The sequence below is a fragment of the Orbicella franksi genome, chromosome 12 (genome assembly GCF_964199315.1).
Source record: "Orbicella franksi chromosome 12, jaOrbFran1.1, whole genome shotgun sequence".
Lineage (NCBI taxonomy): Eukaryota > Metazoa > Cnidaria > Anthozoa > Scleractinia > Merulinidae > Orbicella > Orbicella franksi.
The window spans coordinates 24951640-24973799 of NC_138156.1; the positions used below are offsets into that span (position 1 = coordinate 24951640).

Consider the following 22160-nt stretch of genomic DNA (forward strand, 5'->3'; position numbering starts at 1 on the left):
TTAATAAATGAATACCAAGACACTGTACAGAAAATTGTGTTTATTACGAAATTTCCATCTCACATTTTTTCGTTCCACTTTCTATACAAGTCGTTAAATGCCTAGGGAATGAGATATTTGTTCGTACCACTATTCGATTCACGAGAACTTCTTCAATTTAATTTTCATACAAAACAAGAACGCGCATCCTAAAATCTCTCGTTTTTGTTGCTCGAGAATACAGCCGCATCAAAAGAAATTTGAATACTTCCTTTCTGTGGAGTATTTACGCAAGGTTACTTCAAATTTGACTTAAGGTAAAAATCTACATAAAAAGTAACAATTGTTAATACAACGTTAAATATTACTTCATCACAGAAAATCTACTTCTAATTAAACCCTTAGCAAACATTACCTTGTATTGAGTTGTAACTACTCGTCAGACTATAAGAAACAGTATAATAGGAAAATTGCATCACGGGACTGATCATAAAGTAGGTTACATTTTGTAATTTGACCAATAGAATACAGCAATGCTGAAAAATTTTCTCTCATTTTCGTTCTCACTAGTAACAATCGAAACAAAGTAGATTATCCTATTATCAGTTGTTTCAACGCCGCTAGGCAACGCCAAGTTAACAACTTTGACGTGCAAAGCGGGATTCAACTTCCAGAGTGCATTCATCTGAGAGAGCGGAGAGTTTTACTCTCAATCAACCTTGTTCATATAGGAAAAATATCAACTCGGTGGAACAATTCCCTTTATTTTATACCAAAAGTTATGCAGTACATGCGAAGTTCACCCCTCAGAGAGATACTCATGGATGACTGTAGCAACTTCTCGTCTCAAATGGCTTCTTATTGGTCGCGAGGAACTTGTCTGTCCTTAATTGACATCGGTACTGACAGATATATATCGACTATTTTAGCTTTTGGCGCTTGCTGTTAAAACGAATTAACGACTCAGAATTCAAAATTACGTAGGGAAGTTTTAACTTCTTACAAGTCTTAGCATCTTATTTGGATTAAATTGAGTTGAATTTTAAGACACGTCAACTGGACTCGGTTATTTCAAAGATGCCAAACGTGGATCCTACGCGCTGGAAGACACGTCTGAGAACGGAGCGCAGCTCCAGTTTGCTGTCCACCAAGAGCATGTTACACAGCAGTGGGTGATACTGAGAAATGTGGGTCTTGAACTGTGGAGATCAAAACACAGAAAATAAACGTTATGCTGACATGATAGTTATGCGAGATGAAACTCGCGAGATGAAACTCGCGAGATGTGGCTAGCGAGTTAAGACTCGCGAGGTGAGACTTGAGTGATGGGGACTTGCGAGATGGACCTTGCCAGATGAGACTCGCGAGATTAAACTCGCGTGATGAGACTCCCGAGATGAAACTCGAAAGATAAAACTCGCTTCAGCTTTCTTCTCGTTACGAACTACAAACATATCTTACCCGATCGTCGTCAAGCTTCAAAAGTCTGTTCAAGAGCAGCAATAAAAGAGATGTCCAGGCATCCCGGTGACTGGAAGACTCCAGGGATAGAAAATAATACAGTGCATCTTTACATATTCTAACAGGAAAGAAAATTATAAAAACGGTCAGTTCGGAGATATCCTGGTTCAAGAATTGTAAACATGATTGAGGCAACACAATGGCTACGGATTTCTAAGAAAAAGAAGCGGTCAGGATACGATAAAATAAAAAAGAATTGCCGGAAAGGAAATTTATAACATGAGAGTAATTAGAACTAGACGCATGACTGCGTGAACTCGGGCTTTTTTGCAACATCTTGCTATGTAAAAGTCGAACGCTACAGAAGTCGTCTTTAAGCAACGTGAAAATCTCAAAGTTATTTGACACCAGATTTGTTGGCCCTGTATCAGGTGACGTCAGAAAACGTAAAGATAATGTTTGTCGAATATTAAATTGCCAGCAGTATCTCTTTATCACGTTGTATAGTTCATATGTAAATAATGTTTTTCTTAAAAAAGATAAAAAAAGACCTTACCAGAAGGAAAAGCATGAGCGCGGAATTGTTGGTGTAGAAGGCAGTGCGCGGAAGCAAGGAAATCTTCATATTATTGACATTAACGGTTTTATTAAGACAAGTTTTCTAAATAATTTGAATGTGGCTCTTACAAAGACTTTAATTAATTCAACCTGTAATTATTGTCCAGACCCTATATAATACGGTCTTAAGATAAGGGATATGTTTAACGATATCAATATTGTTCAAATTCTATTGGATCTAATGTGACAAACGGTAACAAATCTCAACAACAAATATTTTCCGTATTCTACAGTGTCATGCGCTTATAAGATATTTTCAAGGGTATGTGTGTGAACATTATAAGTAATCTTCATGTCTTCAATAAACAGCAATTGTTCAGTGATAGAGTCCTCATTCATTGTTAGGATTTCGGCATTGAGGATTTTTGCTAGTGATTCATCGGCGAACTTGATGGTAAGTTCCTCATCATTACTAAGTTTGACTTCCACTTTTAGGGTGAGACCATATTTACATTTATCTGCTCTCATGCTCCCACACTTTTGGCAGTTGACCACCCGAGAAGAGCAATCTTGAACCTTACGGTCGCATTTTAGGCACTTCCGAAATTTGTCGCTGCTCTGGACTCGTAGAACTTCTTTTATTGTTACCGTTGCGAGGTCGGGTTCATTTTCGTCCAGCTCGCTTGATACTAGAGAGATGTCTGAAAGAGTCTCGTCGGTGGTCTCAGTCACAGTTGTTTGAACTATAGTGCTGAGTTTTTTGGCACGTGACCACACACTCACTTGGACTGGTGCTACAATGTAGATGGATCCAAGTTTGAATGTTGCGATATTGTTCTCCCATATATCTAATGGCATGGTTGCGGTGTTGTCTGCAATCAGTGCTTGGCAGAGTCTCAGTTCCTTTGATCCGACGATTGTGGTATCCTTTATTTGTGTAATCTTTCTTTTGATGGTAACAGTGTCCCATTGATTATGTTCGTTAAGTACGTCGATAATCGGGACTGGTGTTGTGTCCTCGTGCCGCGACAAGTCTGCGTATTGGAAGTCGTATTCACTTGGCTTTGGAGTGGTGACGGAGGTCATGTCATTTATGACAATTTTTTTGCCGTCCGCAGTGTACGTAATGTTCTGAAGTTTCACTGGTGTCCTGGTTTCCAGACTCTCTTCCAAGAACTTACTTTTTTGAGTTGAATACAGGAGGGCTTCACGATGTTGAGTACTCAATGTTTGCAGCGTCAGCGAATGGTACTCGAGCGTGCGGGATTTATTCTTCTTGATCAGCGATAATTCGTGAACATATCCGATCACGGACTCTGATTTTCTCTTTGAAGGCGATTTTCCAGGGCTGTATGCCATTTTGTTGATGACTGTGACACAGAAATCGCAGTCACCGACGAGACCTTAACACCATCCGCCATTACTCGCCCATGTGCTTCAGTAGCGCAAACTACGCATGCGCACTATACAGATTCTACGCATGCGCCGTAACCTCGACGGCGATTTGTGACTGAACGCAAAAAAAAAAAACAGAAAACGGAGCCGAATTTATACCTCGGGCGTTTCCTTCGGAAAGCCCGAGTAAAAACGTAATTTCAAGTTACAATATTGTAAAATATATCGAAGTACCCGGAATTCACGTCAAGATTAATGAAAGGTTACTCCGCTGTTTGTCAGAGATTGAAATGTCCCGAGAATCAACACACTAATTGGCAACATTAGCCCTTGTTTGGTTCTCGCCTGTTCTAAGCTCTCGGTCAGTGGGGGCGATCGAAAAAGCGGGCGGGCGGGCGACCAACGGTCCCAGATCCCGTTCGTGAGGCGGCCGCGTCTTTGATCGTCCCCACTGACCGAAAGCCTGGAACAGGCTAGCTCGGTTCTCACTGCTTAAGCCCTTCCTCACCTGACTGATCGTTGTTCAACTTCTGGCCATGAATCTTTTCTTTCTTCGTCGCCATACATTTTGAACAGAATCCTCAACATACAAGCCAAGCTTGAAGTCTCTTGCTTCAAAAGGTTTGGCTTGGATTTGCCCTTAAAACCTGGTGAAAACAAACACAGATTAAGAATACCAAAAGAAATATCGCCCCCTTGCTACTGAATACTGGGAAATAAAATTAATTTATATTCCATCAAATTCTCTCAACTCCTATTGAGACAAAAGAAGGGGAACCTGCAAAAAGAATTCGTAGTTTGATCAGTGATAATGCAAGTAGAAAGAGAAAAAGTAGGAACTCGTAGGAACTCTGATTAGGCCACTTTTGAGTCTCTGTCAAAACGAGTCTCCGAGCGAAACCAACCATATGGAAATTTGTTCTCCCCACAGGCAGGTTCATTTTCATGGAAATCAAACTCATTTTCCTGCGAAAGGTTTTGCACGAGCGCCCGTTTTGAAACAAACTCGGACATGGCCTATTGCCAACTCACCCGCTTTCATGAGGAACGTTCTCTGCTCGTTATTAGCATTGAATGACTTGGCGAACTGATGGGATTCCTCTAAACAGCCAACGAAGAGGAGAAGCTGTGAGGAGCTGAGAAACGGATACATCCCTGCACCTACAGCTGACTCACTCAGTGAACTATCCAGGCGGCCACGGGACTTATCCCCAGACTGCAACCAAAGCACAGGACATCAATGAAATTCATACCTCTTACTCACGAATCCGAGGGCCGTACTGTAAGTTACGGACCAAGTTTTCTGCCATTCCATTTATGGCCCAAAGGCGTCGCGCGCGGGACACCCCGCGGGACATGCATCGAATGGGGAAGCGAGGATCCGCTCGTACATTTCAAGTCAAAAGAAAACTTGGCGATAAATTAAGAGACATTTTGGACACAAAAACAGCTTAAAGTTTTAGCGAGATGTACAGTAGAGTACGGTCCGCTTAATTGACCAATCAGAGCAGTAACTGAAAGATGCAATAAAGTGATTTACGCAACTCTTCATGGAGTATGGTGAGTAATTATTTGTTCGGGTTTTTGTTTGACTTCGATAGTTGAACAGACTACCCCAGCTCTGAAACTGAACCTGCTTTTCTCACGTAAACAGTGAACACAGAAGATTGCACAGGGTTTCCTGGGTCACAAAACAGAATCGTCAAAGTTTGTTACTTCTTCGCAAGCTAGTTTGAGGCATAACAATGAACGCTGTAATCATTCGCGGTTGAATGACATTATCAACAAGAAAATTTTATTAAGCGCTTGTCCCAAAACAGATGACTTTTCATACCTGAGCTAAAGCCAGATTCTCGGCGTCTTCTCGTCGACTTGTAGCCGGAAAAAACACAATGTTGTCAATAGTCTGGATAAGCTCGAGTTGGACAACACAGCGAATCAACAGAGAAGTAAATAGTTCCTCTGGAGTATCGTCTGAAACATTAACGTGAATTAAATATCATCACCCGAAACTCAAATTAATATAACGCTCTTTAATTGCGCGGTGGCCTCATGGTCAGTGCCCCCGTCTCCAGATCGAGCGGTCCGGGTTCGAGCCCTGGCCGGGGAAATTGTGTTGTGTTCTTGAGCAACAGACTTTACTCTCACAGTGCCTCTCTCCATCCAGGTGTATAAATGGGTACCAGCGAATTTAATGCTGGGAGGTAACCCTGCGATGGACTAGCATCCCATCCAGGGGGGAGTAGAAATACTCCTAGTCGCTTCATGCTACAGAAACCGCGATAAGCTCCGGCCTGATGGGTCACTTGGCTCGTATACAGGCTTTACCTGACTTGGAAACAGATGACGAGTGTTGCGTGACAAAACACAAAACGATTGCGATAGAAATTCTCGAGCACAAGCTAGCAATACTCTCGATTGAAGCGTGCACAGTTTACAAGTACTGATAGTGGTGGGGTGCACAAGTTAACACTACCCACAGTGGTCGGGTGCGTATGCTAACAGTATCTACAATGGTAGCGTCTGCAAGTTAGCAGTACTCACTGTGGTGGGGCGCGCAGGTCAGCGGCACTGACTGTTGAAGGGTGCTCTACCTAACAGTACCAACAGTGGTCATGCGTGTAAGTTTACATTACTCACTGTGGGGGGCTGCACAAGTCAACAGTACTTACAGTGGTGAGGCAATCCTTCTGTGGATTCCACTTGAACCACAGAAAGTATGTTTTTACTGGTACTTTCTGACTCCTGAGCCTGCAGTGCATCCTCAGCGGTGTCGGCGTGTTTTCCCTCTCTCAATGTATCCATTCCCCATTCATCTCCGTCTACAGACAAAAGAAAAACACAAGTTAAGTAGACTTTTTAGTCCGTCTTTATTTTTGGTGCCCGCAGAAAGGATGGAGTTTTTCGAGTAACCTTTCGTTCAAGGGCAAAGCACTGTATAAGCAATTAAACATTGAGCCAGTCATTTAAGACCGCTGATGTCAAACCAATCTGAACTTCTACCAAATGTATGCAATCACTGGATAGCAAAGGAAAAGTGCCGTCATCAAAGCGCGTTTAGTTCACCTTTTTTTGACAAATATTTTGCTAAACGTTGTGAAGTTGTGAATGTTCGAATTGTGCGTGCTAAATAAGTTGTTGACATTTGCTGGGCTAGACGGCTTTTTCCGGAACGGGTCAGCTCAGCCAGCCTGGCGATACACAAATCAGATTGCAATATGTTTGGCTAGCTCACAGAGCTGGCAAGATGAACCAAATCCTGCGATGTGATTGGCTGCCCGAGTGGACAAGATGGCGCTATCTTGCCCGTTCGGGATTACGCGCTATGTCCCGCAAGAAAAAAAAATTGTTCTTTATACCATATAATAAAGCCTTTATCGTTCAAGCTTGTTCGGTCAAGATGGCTGGATACTGGCCTTGTTTTTTTTTTTTTTTTGCCTATTTATGGACCTCTACTCCGTCTCGGTCCATAAGCATGCAAAACCAGAACTTGGCCAATATCCAGCCATCTCGACCTCAGGCCTGGTCAATAACCCATATCTTATGAGGGACTCCATGAGCAGGGCCGTACTGTGATATGACAAGCGCTAATTATGAACAAACCTTCCTCCAGACGAGGAACAATGTCATGTTCCGGCCTCACTTCCATATCAACGGATTTCTGCCAACGAATCAAAAGAAGAAGAGAATTACAACACTGTCAGCCGCTTCTAGCATCCAAAAACGGCCCGAAACAGTACGAGGTGGCTGTGTTCGTACACTAGAAATATCCTGTCACAATTACCGCCTCGTACTCATTACTGTGAGAAACTTAATTTGCAATTTTGCAATTTCCTTTGCACGCTGAGTGTGTCTTACAACTTACATTGTCGAACGAGTGTCCCTGGGCAGGAGTCAGTGTAGGGCTGTGAGCGGGTGTGGATTCTGGGGTGGGTAAACCCATAGTATGCACTTCCGGTCGCCATGTTAGAAGCTCACTGGGCACGGTCGACGTGAATATGTCCCGGATGCAACGACACGCCCTTTGCCACATATCGGAGGAGAACTGAGAACCGTTAGAAACCACCAGGTTCTCCAGGCAGTTGGTACCAGACCTCGCGAGCTGCTCGTTATCTGTGGAACGAAATAAGATGGAAGATAAAAACGTTGGACTCCGAAGTGATATCTCATGTTGTTGCGCTTTACTTCGGAACAGATTAAACTAACATGTACTTCAAACAGAGTTCTACCACAAAGCACACTTTTCAGAGGACTCCTTTTGGGAAGAACAAAAGTGCAATGTATTATAATTTTGAGCAAAGTGACCGTGTTTAAATAAAGCTTTCTTTTTCTTCTTTTCTTTTCCTTTCCTTTCCGAGTTGGCTTTTGCCTGTGTCAAAACTTGTCTTCGTGTGAAACCATTCATATGAAAATGCGTTCCGCCTAGAGGTTCATTTTCATGCCAATCAAACGCATTTTCATATGAAAGGTTTTGCACAGACTCGTTTTGAAACAGAGGCGCAGGGTAACTCGGAAATGGCCTATTTTGAGGTTCAAAGAACTTCTGTGCTGCCATCTAACCAAACACAGTAAAGCTGCAGTGCTCTCAGCCAATCAGATACAAGTCAGTCGAACGCGACCTTACGCGCAGTTGTCACCAGTTACAACTATTTTGTTACACGTCATAATTGTACAATGACTTGTGCTCTCAGCAACTAACTGTGCAAATGTGATTGCCACTACAACACAGTCATATGAAAAATGACTGCAAAATTTAGTGAGAAATAAGCAGAGGAAACATACCTTGCTGAACACACCACAACAAATGAGAGAACATGTCTTCTAGCAGGACATCAGACAACACTTCAAAGTACTGTGTGAAAACATCAACCACCGCGTACAGCGCGTGATTACATGTTGTCGTCATCCACTCTGACTTCTACAAGGAATAAGAAAGAAAACTCGATAATCAGAAAACTAACCAACCCATTATCAGAAGTAACACATCAACTAAACTCTAGCCTGTGAACAGGCTCTCCAGTCGAGAATGGGGCGAACAGAAAGGGAGAAGAAAGAAGACAGAAAAGAGAGGAGGGAAAGAAAAACGCCCCAGCCCCCACCCTATTCCCCCTCGGCCACTTCACTCTCAACTAGTCCCTCTCGGTCTTTCCAGCCGTGGTCAAAGCCTTTCAGCCGGAGCCTGTTCAGAGGCTAACTAAACACATTCGTGATTGCCACAGATGTCAGTTTATAAAATTCCCTGACTTGCCCTGGTAAAAATAGAATTTCCCTGACCAGATAAACGCAAAATGTCAGATACAGATAAGCAGCGTGTTGTTTTCATTATCGAATGCTGACCTTAGACATGGTTATTCAAGCTAATCGCAGTGTAAGTCCGCACTCCGGTTAACCTGAATGTCACTCAGTTTAGCCTAAATAATGCTCCGGTTAGCCTGCTTACGGTTAGCTCTCGATGATGGAAATGGTTAATGGTAACACGATTGAGTTAAAAAGTCTACCGTCTGCAGTCTGCATTTTACCCTCAGCGTTCATTTTATCCCCGGTCTGCAGTCCGCAGTCTGCGTTTTACACTGACCGTTTGTATCAGCTGGTTATACCCGAACAACAGCAAATCTTTGATTCTATGAACTTGCGATGATTCAGATGCAGTCTGTAACAGCAGTAATGAAAGCTCGAAAACGTAGCCTAATGACTACAAATTCCTTTGTTATACCTCCCAACTCCAATATGTTTTTCGATTGGAGGAGAACATGTCACATGTCAGGGGTCAAAACTCACTAACTCGCTGGGGAAACAATGACTTGAACTTTCGACTTGGACGTCATCAGGTTGTGCACCTAGAAACCGCGGCAAATTTGTGTGCCAGCCGGCATCAAGCAAATATTTTTTTCTCAGTTTGTTCTATTTCAAAACATTTCATGACCGGCCCCTTGGGAAAAAGCGAGTTTTGTTTCCCCTCGACCCTCAGTGTTCCCATTGTAGGTCTTGGGGAAACAACAACAACAACAACAACAATAACTTTATTAATGTGTCAAATACATTCTAGCCGAGGATAAAAAAAAAACCTCTACTAATAGGGGACACATAAAATAAATAAAATAAATTATAAAATTTAAAAACCTAAATTTGATATTTACAATAAAAAAGAGACTAAAATTTAACTACATTATTTACAGTAATTCCAACAATTCTAAAATAACTCATCTGTTTCCCTTGGGGCTAGTCATTAAGTGCTTATTGTTTACCTCTGACCAGTCGACTTGTTGGTCTGGTAATTTCATGTTGTCAAAAATCCTAAACACTACTCTGAACACATCTCTCCACCAGTGCTGCTGAAACGTGTGCCCATAACTCTTCATGATTTCAAACATCACGGTTAATCCTCTGAAAGAAAACATAACAAATAAAGTTACAAACCCATTAGATTATTGTGCTATTTGACGCACGCCAGACATGTGTCGGGAGCTATCGTGAACAAGACTTCCAAAAATCGAAAGCCAAAAGACATATTTGGTAGGGTCAAAGTTCAACATACCTTGTTCTAACATCCAGCTTACACCTGTTGATAATACACGACAACTCAAAGAGAACTGGGAACCAGCCTTTGACCCAGACCTTGTCGGCCTCTGGAACTCCACCATCCTCGCTACTATGCTCCTTGAACATCTGCAACAAAAGCACGTATGTGTTACCTCACTTCCGTGTCAAAAATCCTACAGTCGAGGCTGTGTTTTGTCCGGATTAAAGATGATTTCAAGCACCTACTGCGCAGTCTCAGCACCCCAATGACTGTGAGTCTCACTCGATGGAATGTGAATTGACGTTATTCGTTACGAACCGCTTACCATATCTTTGAGACATTTTAAATTCTTTTTCCAACAGTTCCTTTGATCTTTACAGCTACGAAGTTGTTTCATAAGTGATGTCAGAAGGAACAAAGCATAAAGCTTCGCGTCGATAATGGCGGTTGACGTGAAACTTTGAACTTGCTTCATGTAAGTTATTACAAAATGTTACATTTTGTGACATCTCACATGATTCAAAAGACAAACGTAAACAAACATTCCACAATGCGTAGTACGGACTGGAAATCATCTTCGAGTGCTTTGCACATCATTAAGAGCTGGCAGACAGACCGACAGACTTTCTTATGAAATGACCTCGATCGTAATGACAACTGCAGCTGCCTGAAAGGAGCACGTGACTGTGAGTTGTCACGGTGGCGTGCTATGAGCGTGACTAACATATTGAGTCATCACAACCTGGTCGATGTGCGTGCATGAAGTGATTTTAAAAGCCCAGACATGCAAGATGGTGAGAGTTCTTACCTCAGGGTTCTCGTAGACATGCTTAGCACAGTTCCTGATGAGTCTTATGGCCTCCATGCTGGTGTCAGGAAATGAAGCGTTGCACGCGAACTCTGACAAACACTTGACAGCGTCTTGGAATGAATCAATCGTAGCCGAAAAGTATTTCTCGAATATGGTAGCTGAAAGGAACGGGACATGTATTGATTGAGGGTCCAACATAGACAGTGACTTTTTTCAATCCCGCATCCTGCCACTACATTTGGCTACATTTCGCCATCACGCCCCACTGATCCAAAATGTTTATCCCGATCCCACCTGGTTATACAAGCAGTTTTTTGCGTAACGTTCGTTACCTGTAATTTTCTGATTTTCATCCCGCATCCCGCCGTCAATTTCACAACTATCCGCATCCCGCCTCAAAATGGGCAAATCCCGCTCCTGCCGAAACATTTTTATCCAGCATCCCACAATAGAATTTCTGCCATCCCGCATCCCGCCTCTATGTTTCGTCCCATCCCGCATCCCGCCAAATCTGTCTATTGACCATTTGGGCACTGTCACAGAGTTTAAGAGTGATTTTAAGAGGGTAGTTCAAAGAAATCTAAATAGAATGGACCGTTTTTGTTGAACATTACTCCACAAATAAGAGACAACGATAGGAAGGCTGATTTTAACTGTATTCTCTGTTTCAGCGAATAGCATTTCATCACATTACAACAGTGTACCAGTAGTTTGAAAGGCGAGTTCCACTATCCCTTCGTCCTCGTCAGAAGCAGCTAAATGGAACACTGAGAACACGTTTTTCCAGCCGGACTTGATGTTATGAGCCTGCGAATGTACCATTTGTGCTACACAGCGGACTACCATGTCACGAATAGTAGCTGACCTGTGATTGATGCAAAAAAATAAGAAGACACTTTTAATCAACGAGAGACTTGAAAAGAAAACAATTTATGATTAGAAAATATTTTAGCAAATCTGAAGGAATGTATTCAGATTCCGATTTAACGCGACTTACCTATTCTTCTTGACTATATATTCAAAGGGTCGGAGGAAATCTTTCTGGAAGCGGAAGTTAGGTAGCTCGCCTTTCTCCAAGAACTTCATGGCGAGTTGACGCAAGGAATCCACACAGAAAAACGCCACATCTTCATTGGGATTACAACCACACTGTAACAGAACAATATGAAGGTTAAATGTTGGAAATTCAGATCTGCTCAGCCCCTTAACTATACCTCTCCTGCTCTAACGATGCCTTTGACTTCTAGAAGCAGACAGTAAAGAAGCTCTGTCTATTAAGGAGTTACGTCACGGGTCGCGCATCTTGAAAAGTTTAGCCTAAATTTTTCAAGTTGTCGTTTTGTTATCCGTATTAATTTTCTCCACTTGCTCCTTAAAGGCTTATTAGTATCTCTTTGGTGTTTTTCCATCTGAGTAAACTACTATTTTCAGGTTTCCTTCAATTTAAAGGTAATTTTGTACCAGGCGAAAATAACCCAAAATACCGTAACTGAACTCCTTTAAGCAAGGCCCATGCTGTGAATGCAGCTTTCAATAATCAACTCTATTAATTATTGTTTATTCGGCAAAAATCCCTCGGGTTTAATAAAACCATGTGACCCAAGACTCGTAACACCATATGGAGCTCCACTAAAAACTTAACTTAAAAAAAAAGTACGGAATCCTGTCTAAAACAAATTGTGACAACCAAAAGTTGACGAAGATTGTACCTTGTTAAAGTGGTCTCCTAGCACAGCCCATATTCTGGACCACTCCAGCCTGATCCGGTTCATGTTGTAATAAGATATTTCGACTATTTTCTGTAAACTGAACATTCGAGGGTGTGTAGGGTTCGCGAGTTCATCTGATGAGATCGCTCCTAGAGCTTGAACAAAGTCCACTGTTGAGAGTAAACACATACACTTGTAAGAAAAATTTGATTAATCATTTGCTGCAGATGAGCAGTTTTCTCTTGAGTGTCAAAAAGTGATCGGCTACTTCGCTACAGGATTGGCTCAGAAAATTCGCGCCACTTTTTCATCCAATCAGAAGGAAAACAAAAACTAATCGTGACTCGTTAAAACACGTTTTCCCGCGCTTCACGTCAGCTACATGTATTCACTCCCGGTTTTGATTGGTTCATTGAATTGTCCGTATCCTTTGTGATTGGTCAGATCAGAGTGACAGGCAGGCAGCGTGGCCGAGTGTTTTGGGCGCCAGATTTGAAATTCGGAAGTCGCCGGTTCAAGTCCCATTCTGGCTACTGAGGTGGGGTTGTTTCTCAGTAGACCCTAGTTCAACTCCTCAGTCATGCTCGCATATAGCCAACTAGTCTGGCTTCCGCCAGATTGGATTTGTAAAGCCAATTATGTTCACTTGATATATTTGTTTCCTTCTGTATTAGTGCCTGTGAACTAGCTAGGTGAAGCTAAGCGCATTAACCACTACAAACAACAACATTTGAACATTTTTGTGATCACTTTAGATTTGGTTTTATGACACTCAGTTGAAAACCGCTCTAAATGATATCTTGGAAGAGATGTGCACCTTCCATAAAATACAAACACCAAAAAAGATCTGAAGCTTCACAGTCTCTTGAGATTTAGAAATCTCAAGTTTTACCCACAAGTAACCAAGAACCATGTCTTTAAGACACACGTTGGGGACTGTCACGCGAGATGCGTAATCCGAAACGTGACTTGATTCGATTAGTAACGGTCTATGCGGGCCTCAAATACATACCAATTGCATCTCCATCCAGTTTAGTGGATCCCGTAAATATTCTGAAAAACAATCAGAAGAAAAGAAACAAATTAAAAAAATGCTTCACAAAATTAACTTGGTTTAAAGATCTCTGCGCATATGGGATTTAATTTTCTCGGAGATGCTAGCCTATAAAATAAAGTTTTTTGTTTGTATGTATGTATGTTCACCTGTCCACGGCAACCACAACACTCTGAGAACTCGTTTCACCAACTGTTTCTTGAATATATTGAATTTTCTTGGGATCTGAGGGAAAAAAACGATAAAACATGGAATGAAATTAAGGAATTACAAACATATTAAAACTTACTTTGAAACGTCTCCGAAAAGAGTGATACTTAATCCAAAAGGAAATTTTGTGTTTTGTTACACGAACTTCACTTGCCCTAGAATTTCTCGAGTCTGGTCTTCGTTCCTTCCCTTCGGAGGAGGAGAGCAGGCTCCTTTCCCGAACAGCGGCTGGTAATCGAGCCTACACTTGCCCACCCTGAGAAAGTTTTTGGCCAACCCCTGATACCAAATTATGTCTGCTACTCTTGAACGCCGAGGAGTCAAAGTCGCTCACTATTTGTACGGTTGTTTCATTTCATTGCTTGCTTTTCGACTAACTGAGAAACCAACAGACTCCTGTCAAACACTTTGTTAGTTGATCAGTATATTGTAAAGGTTACACTCACCATGGGAGGGTACTAGACCGGTGGTGCCCATGGATACTGGGGTGGAAATGCCTTGCCCCACCACTCCTGCGGGACCCATACTCTTGACGCCTGTTCCAATAAGCTGGGCTAGCTCAAGCTGAGATATACACTTGAGTATCTGCACAGATGTAGCATTCAGTAAATGTCAAGATCAATGATCAATCTCGTGATAAAATCAAGGTTGAAGTCTTATCTTATGGCTTGACTCAAGGCAGTTTTCTTGTGGAAGCCTCAGCTGTGTACTTTAAATCTTCCTTGTCAATCTTTTTTACGAAAATTGTCTACTAACCTTCTAGAACTCTCCGAGGAAGTTATGTACAACTGGCAGTCACTTGACCGTGACATGTAAGAAAATTGTGGTACGTTTAATACTTTCTACGTTTTAGAAACATACGCTAGTGAATACAGTTTAGTATCTTAAAGTTTTTTTTTCCTTCACATTTTTTATTTTCATTCATGCTAACATCAATTTGTGAAAAAAAAACATAGGCTAAAAATTAATAAACGGCTGTTAAGTTAACATTAGTAGCTTACGTTATACTACAAGTGACAAAAAAGAAAACTAGACAAGAAAAAGAAGACAACAAGAACAAACGACACAAAAAAATAAATGAATGAATGAATAACTTCGTACTTACAGAGAGCGAACAATCTAAATTATTTCTTTGATTACTTACATATTTAATCTATCAACATATATCAATATTCGTAACAATCTTGAAACACTGTTTATTTCAAGTGTTAGAGTACACTCTTTTTTATAAGAACATGGAGGATGAAAATTGCGAAATTTTAAGAATATTTCAGTTTAAGAATAAACCCGAAGCTGATATTTTTAAATTAACATAATTTTGTACGTTGAAAATTTGTAAATACAATACAATTATATGTTTTTAACTAAACCGTATAGAAATCTTCCTTTCTCTAAACGGCAAAACTAGTGTAGCCAAAAAGCAACAGCACTAGCCGTATGTTCAATGCTGATATCATTTCTGCGAGAAGCTATGTGCGTGATATCAGGTTTCAATGCCTTTAGCCTGACTCCAAAATTACTTTAACACCATCCAGACATCAAATACATTCGAAAACAGATACGTCATACGCTATAATCTAAGAATATTCACAAAGATATTTTCAGCCTAAAATCGGCAGAAATATAAGAATACTCAGCCTCGGCAGGAAGAGCAATATAACATTCTTATAGAAATGTGTGTATATTAACAAAATAAAGTCAAACAGAATTTGGAACATAATTCTAAGTATAATTTACATTACCTCATGCCACGCCCTGCCAAGATAGTTACCATCTGTCTGTGCTACAGTTATAAGTGTCTTGATTGTGTCAATGTTCTTTGTCTTTATTTCGTGTAATCCTGCTGTTGCTGTCAAGAGCGTGAACCGAGAAAGAGCCTGGACAAAGCTGTCACGCTCAAGCTGTAAGAAAAGATGAACGTGTGATCTAAGCCATGAAACAAAGCACTATAAAACTTATTACACAGTACGTGTCTTCAAAAAAAATGTTCAAATGTTGTGGTTCATAGTGGTCAATGCGCTTAGCTACACCAAGCTACATGTAGTTCACAGGCATGCAACTTAAACTGAGAATAAAGAAATATATCAACTATTAAAAATAATGCGCTTAAGGGAGGCAGGGCGAGGCAGACCAGTTAGCTATTTACAAGCATGACCGTGAAGTTGAACTAGGGTCTGCCAAGATCGCCCCGTCCCCTCTTCAAACCCGAGGAATTTGAAAACGCCGGCTTTGCGTCTTAGTGTGGTCGGAAAACATTTTGGAAACGGAGCTTTTCGGAAACAATGGAGTAACAATAATATTGCGATTTCCCTACCCAAGTTTTCCTCGACCATGAATCCAAAATAACCGGTGACTGTTGCGTTGTCATATCCCTAGAGCATAATGTGGACGGAAAACATTTGATGCGTTTTCAGAGTGAAAACTCCGTTTTTATATTCCCCAGGCGTGGTGTAGGCGAGGCCTAAGTGGCCAGAGCGGGAATTAAACCCGCGATTTCAAGTCCGGTGGCCTTAACACTCGGCCACGCTACCTCCAAGTCTTGTTGGAGAAACGTTCAGAAACCTTGAGCCGCGCCAATTGTTTCACAATTGTTTCACGTAACCGTCTATACCTGCATTCCAAATATGCATCCGATTCTGATTGCACATCGTATGCCATCCAAACACAGTGAGGCCACTTGCTGATCATCACAGTGCTGTAAGTTCACACTAAATGCTGCCAGAAATGGACTCCATGTAACCTGGGTAGGAAATTATACCAAACAACAAGTTAATGTAAGGTAAAGTTTGCATACAAGCCAAGTATTTCTACTCTGACAAGATTGGCGCGTCATGTACTCTTTTTACTTTAACTTATATTTGTTCGTCTAATTTCTAGCTGAGTACAAATAAAGTTGTTGTTGTTGTTACTCCCCCCTGGATGGCATGCTAGTCCATCGCAGGGTCACCCCCCCCCCCCCAACAGCATTAAATTCACCGGTACCCATTTATACACCTGGGTGGAGAGAAGCACTGTGAGAGTGAAGTGACTTGCCCAAAAACACAACACAGTGTCCCCAGCCAGGCCTCAAACCCGGACCACTTGATCCAGAGATGAGCGTACTAACTATGAGGCCACTGCAACTCCCTGAAGTTATATTAAATGTGCCATTAAGTTCCTAGAACTCAAATGAAATGAAGTGGATCAAAATAAGTTAGGAGAATTGCTCTATTCAACTAAAGACTTCCCATACCTTAAACATTGGTCTGATGTGCTCCACATGAGTAGCAGATGTGAATGTGGTTTGAATCTGACTCACTCCTTCAATCAATGTCTTTGCTGTTTGAGCCATTTGTTCCATTTCTTGGTAGTAAAGAAGTCTTCTTTGTTTTTCATTCTGAAGGTCTAAACAAGGAAGAAAGGTGCGCCAGTAAGACAAACAACAATAATGTATTTTCTCAAGGGAACATCATTCTGCAAAAACCACCTTGTTCCAATGGGAAATTTGAATTGCCGATACCAGGAATGTGTTAGAACAACAACAAGAACAAGACATCACGTCTTTTTATCAACCACCGACGCACTTAAAATCACTTCAAAATGAAAAATTAATATATAAAAACTGTAAACCGCGGTAGCTGGAAATTTATTTCGTTGTTCCAATCTCGTGAATCTTCCGCCATATTAATAAAAATGTCAATTTATTAATGAAAAAAACCTTTAAAATAGCCCACGTGTTCTCTATCTTCATGCGAGTCAACACGAGATGTCCTTTCTCTGTGGGAGTGTGCGGCAATCGTGACCATCGCAAGTGGAATTTGAAAACAGTTTTATTCGTTCTTGGAGTTGATAAGCGAGTCTTCTGCTATTCTGTTTGAAGTGATTTTAAGTGGGTCGGATGTGTGTCCTGTTATTCTCGTTAACCATTTTCCAATTTTGTCACAAAATGGTTGTTTCTTGATTACATGTACTTATTTTATCGAGAAGGAAATAATCATAGTTGGATGTTACTTACAGATAGTGCTGTATCTGTTAGCTGTTTTGGGTGCATTTCTCATCTTAATCCCATTCTGCGATATTTCATCATAAATAGACTCCAGATACTCTTGTGGTAAATCTTTGCTGTCGTTGATTCCTTTGTTCATTGTGATGTACTGTTCCTTGGTTATTTTTCTTTTTACCTGCAGAGCAAAAAAAGCCATATCTAGCAATTGTGTGCTAATCAGGGACAATATCATCTGATAAAATGAAGTTGCTTTTCATGATGTAATCTAACGATAGTAGAGAACAGCATATGCAGCAGAAACATTCACCTGAGAGTTGTGCAAGTCTGTTGTTAACATTATGATGGAGAATGCTAAAACATAAGCTGCATCTGCACTGGCAAAAACTGTGTTACTGGAATTGAACAAATGAAGTTTCACGTTAGTAATACAATCTACAAGTGATATTAACTATGTTGTACAAAGGGACTGATCTGTCAGCATATATGCATAGCAATAAGCATTTTCAACAGACAGATTAGAATTTAAAAACACCTATTGCATAGAGAATATTACATGACTGCACAGAGACACAAAATTTCTCTTTAACTGTTGAAAAATATTTCATGAGTAAGCGCAGCAAACAAGTAAAATACTTTTCAACATGAAAAGAGAAATTTCATATCTCTAAGTAACCACATAATTTTCTTTTTGTTACATAAAATTCTCGTAACACATTCATATGACGTTTTTTGCAATTTTCCAAAGATTTCCGACCACTTTCTGAAGATTTCCAAAGATTCCCCAAAAGTGTCCAAAGGCCAGACAAACTTTTCCGAACATTTTCAGAAAACTTCCAAAAAATTTCTGAAGATTTTCATAGATTGCTGAAGACTTCCAAAGAAGATCCAAAAACATTTCAATCATACACCAACAAATTCTAGTGCAGTTAAGGGACAAAAATGATATCCTCACATGTGGGATATTGTTTTCACTGATTTGTTACCACTCTGTAGACCACTTAATTTTGTATAACAAAAAGAAATATCATCTCTCTGGTAGTCTTCATTTTAGACAGAATTGGACTGAAAATTACCCCCTATATAGAGGATACAATTGAAGGCCAGTGGACAGTTCTTGTGACAAAGATGACTGCAAGTTCAATGAGATTGAAATCCAGCAGTTTACATGTAAGCTCGAGAGTTATACCCCAAACAACTGCAGACTCATCCCCAGTCATCTCTTAACTAGGAAAAATCATCACCCACAACTTAAAATTGTCTCACAAGAAGCAAGTGGAGGACGAGTCAAAATCAACTATAGCTACTCTGCTACTCTACACATTATGCCCTCAACTTCCTGTTTAAAGAACTGCTGTCAATCTTCTCTTACCCTCTACTCCCCAGCAGACTTGCAAAAGATAACAAAGCTTATTATGACACTAAATGTGCATGTATCAAGGGCTCTTACGTGGGGTTAGTTTCAAGATATCTGCTGGCAAACTTCTCCATGAGCCGATCAATTTTCTGAGCTTCTCCTGGAAGTCGGAAGTTGTTTAAAAACAAGCGCAAGGCTGACACAAAGTCCATGTCCGTAAAGTTGAATTTGTCGATGTAGCTATACATCACCTCTCTACTGAACCTGAACAAAAAATAAATTTGCAAGCTTTAAGCACAGCTCAGAAACAAAAATGTTTATAGGAATTGACCAAGAGACTGACCAACCGAACAAGTGAGCAAGTTCAGTTTTGCCTTCATCATGAAAATTCAGTCAATTACATATATATGAGCCAGGCTTTTAGCCAGATGGGTGTCCAGGCATCCTGTGGACGCTCACTTTCACAAGAAAATTGTTTCATGTCTCACATGTTGCTCTATAAATTGATCATTTGAGCAGACTCTATAGCAAATTTTGGAAATCCACTTTTAAAATCCTGGCTTAAATCCTGGCATGAGCAGATGACAAAGAAAGGCAGAAGCAGGATTAGGCAAGGTCATCTGGCTAATAATCAGTACTCAACCTCTGCCAAAGATGAAATGAAGTGCTACTAAGAAAATAAGAACTGATTATCAAGATAAACAAAGCAATGCGACCAATAGTAAAGGCTTCAATACATACAGGTCATGGTCTCCAATCAGCTCTCCAACTTGTGTCTGAAACAAATCAGTTTAATTATCAATACATTCTTCAAGTTTTGCTCCATTTCCTGCAGTGGTGTGCATAAAGGCAAAAATTCTCCTACAAAAGAAAACATACTTTGTCTAGTCTTTCATCTGTGTGTAAAAACTCAGCAACATCATCTGGTTCAGGTCCCAGGAGGCCATTATCTTGAAGGTACTTTATTCCTTTCTTTGGACTCTTGTTAAATCTGATGAGGAAAAATAAATTCATAGTAATGTTACTTCTATAAAGGATACAGAACTGAACATATTGTCCACTATGGGAAAGGGCAAAGGGTAAATGTATAAACCCACATGGAAATACATAGAAGAGTTATTAACATTCCGTCTTTTTGTTGCTGTGATTTAAATGTTTTTATTAATTTTCTTACTGACTTCCAGACAGATATGTGTTTAACATGTACAGTCAAGCCTTCCGGGAGCAGATACCTTTAGGACCAGAATATGTATCCACTTACATGTAGGAGAGGTTTCAATTGATGGGAGGATACAAATGTAGTGTCTGTGACCATGACAAAGGGTCGGCTTTTGAGAGGTCCCAAGGGTTGTCATTACGGACCACACCTTGTAATACATGTACCTCCTGTAATGCCCGTCACAGCTGAACATGCTTAATGGGCCTTTGATGTTCCTGGTGAGCTTGTGTGTCATCATTGAATGATACAATTTACCCACAGTGTAACAATTTTGTTATAGATACAACATGTGAAGATCAAGGCAACAGGTGACAGTCCTGGTTCATTTGTGAAGGTTTGACTGCGCTCTGTTCAGTCAATTCTGTCAGAAGCCTTGGGCTATTGGAATTATGGATGTCATAAACAATGGCTGGATCCCACTCAGCCCATTACATGTAGCTCTGTTATCACTGTTGTTACGATGAAGCTGCAATTTTTTCATCAAGTGTTTCATTGGCTACACTCACGAAGTACAGCTATCAACTCAGTCATATCAGGCAGCATCTAATGCCATTACAATAAAGTCAGAAGCACTTTACTTTTCAATTCCCTGCTCCATCAATCCTTTCATCTGTTTCAGGGACTCAAACTGCTCAGGGTTGTCTGGTGCCACAGTTGACGCTGTTGATGTAGAATTCAACGAGCCCTGGCTTCCACCAAATGACTTGAGCTCTGAACCGAGACTGATACGATCTTCTGGCAAATTGATACGATCTCCTGCCTCCTCAGCATCTGCTTCACTCATACTGCCTTTCCTCTTCACACCTGGTGTTGGTGTATCTGCAACATTAGCAGGTTAAATAGAAACCTGATGAACAACTGTCTCTGTATGCAATTTAACATAGAACTGAACAGACACTTGGAAGAAGTATAACAATGAAAAACAATTAAGCACCAACCTGAGGAGCTAGCCACATGGGAGTGAGGGTTTAAATAAAGCTCTCTGCTCCACTCCACCATGCACTTTAGTATGGACACTAAACACTCCAGACCTTTAAGACGCATACTCTTCTCTTGCACCTAGAGATGAAAGCACACAGCTCACTGAAGACGTACTGTTTAAGAACACAGAATCCCCCTATCATTCCTAATTAATTTGACTGGTGTGAAAAACACTCTCCAATCCACTTTTCTTTTTATGCTTGCCAGTGTAATGTACCAGCACTAAATAGCTTCTAAGCAAGATACCGTAAAAGTCCATGTATAAGCTGCACCTTTTTTCTAAAAATTCAAGTCAAAAATCAGGGGTGCGCCTCATCTACAGAAACATCTAAGGTTGGAGTTCTCTAAGGCCTAATTAATATTCATACAAAACGTCTTAAGATGTCACTGAATAAACATATAACAAATGGAAAGCACATTGTTGTTGTTGATCATTGCCTTTTTCATGAGGGGTGGCTCCTTTAGGAGCCTTTGGTATCTTGAAGCGTTCCTTTGTGATTCTTGTTCTCCAAGAGTTTTTTCAAGCAATTAATTTTCACTTTACTCGAACAACTGAACACCAACCTATTAATATTAAAGTACAATAACTTACTGGAGTTGCAGCTAGCACTATTGCTTGTCTTCCTTGAGCTATCTTGGCCAAGTCACTTGTTAGTCGTTCAAAGATGTTGGACAGTGACAGGTCACAGTCGTAGTTGAGGTAAATATCAACAACACACTGGGCATCTGAAAGAAAGATTAAAATGAATTACACCAATTACCTGGCATTTTGGACATACCATTATCAGAATATTTTATCTCGTACCTGAACATATTCTCGTCAGCGCCTGCATCACCATCCATTTGTGTTGAAATGAACTGGTTGAGGTCTCCAAGATGTTAAGAAAGATCTCTTTAAAGAACACCTACCAGAGAGATGGTTCA

The 22160-nt window shown here is 40.7% G+C and overlaps 2 protein-coding genes across 2 annotated transcripts in view; both read right to left on the reverse strand.

The window, feature by feature from the left end:
* Positions 1–25: 25 nt before the first annotated feature.
* The window catches only part of LOC145464275 (brefeldin A-inhibited guanine nucleotide-exchange protein 1-like), a 33134-nt gene continuing 10999 nt past the window's right edge, over positions 26–22160 (reverse strand). Inside the window, exons 11-40 of the mRNA XM_081448110.1 lie at positions 22042–22141; positions 21829–21962; positions 21194–21314; positions 20834–21074; positions 19916–20027; positions 19778–19812; positions 19130–19300; positions 17990–18074; positions 17692–17857; positions 16930–17081; positions 16309–16437; positions 15440–15598; positions 14144–14282; positions 13637–13712; positions 13446–13486; positions 12434–12603; positions 11722–11873; positions 11429–11589; positions 10722–10882; positions 9929–10059; positions 9639–9777; positions 8176–8311; positions 7259–7506; positions 6997–7054; positions 6066–6215; positions 5228–5367; positions 4426–4609; positions 3902–4040; positions 1441–1558; positions 26–1178 (exon numbers count right to left, since the gene is read on the reverse strand). Of these exons, the coding sequence (XP_081304236.1) occupies positions 1032–1178; positions 1441–1558; positions 3902–4040; positions 4426–4609; positions 5228–5367; positions 6066–6215; positions 6997–7054; positions 7259–7506; positions 8176–8311; positions 9639–9777; positions 9929–10059; positions 10722–10882; positions 11429–11589; positions 11722–11873; positions 12434–12603; positions 13446–13486; positions 13637–13712; positions 14144–14282; positions 15440–15598; positions 16309–16437; positions 16930–17081; positions 17692–17857; positions 17990–18074; positions 19130–19300; positions 19778–19812; positions 19916–20027; positions 20834–21074; positions 21194–21314; positions 21829–21962; positions 22042–22141 (4095 nt within the window). The 3' untranslated portion in view covers positions 26–1031. The remainder of the gene's footprint in view (positions 1179–1440; positions 1559–3901; positions 4041–4425; positions 4610–5227; positions 5368–6065; positions 6216–6996; positions 7055–7258; positions 7507–8175; positions 8312–9638; positions 9778–9928; positions 10060–10721; positions 10883–11428; positions 11590–11721; positions 11874–12433; positions 12604–13445; positions 13487–13636; positions 13713–14143; positions 14283–15439; positions 15599–16308; positions 16438–16929; positions 17082–17691; positions 17858–17989; positions 18075–19129; positions 19301–19777; positions 19813–19915; positions 20028–20833; positions 21075–21193; positions 21315–21828; positions 21963–22041; positions 22142–22160) is intronic.
* LOC145464290 (uncharacterized) lies at positions 1580–3897 on the reverse strand. The gene has a single exon (XM_081448137.1). It carries the CDS (start codon positions 3355–3357, stop codon positions 2302–2304), a length of 1056 nt encoding a protein of 351 aa, XP_081304263.1. The 5' UTR covers positions 3358–3897; the 3' UTR covers positions 1580–2301.

What these genes read in the sequence shown, in the direction of transcription:
- LOC145464290 (XM_081448137.1), bottom strand. Translation starts at nt 3,357, where the DNA reads ATGGCATACAGCCCTGGAAAATCGCCTTCAAAGAGAAAATCAGAGTCC.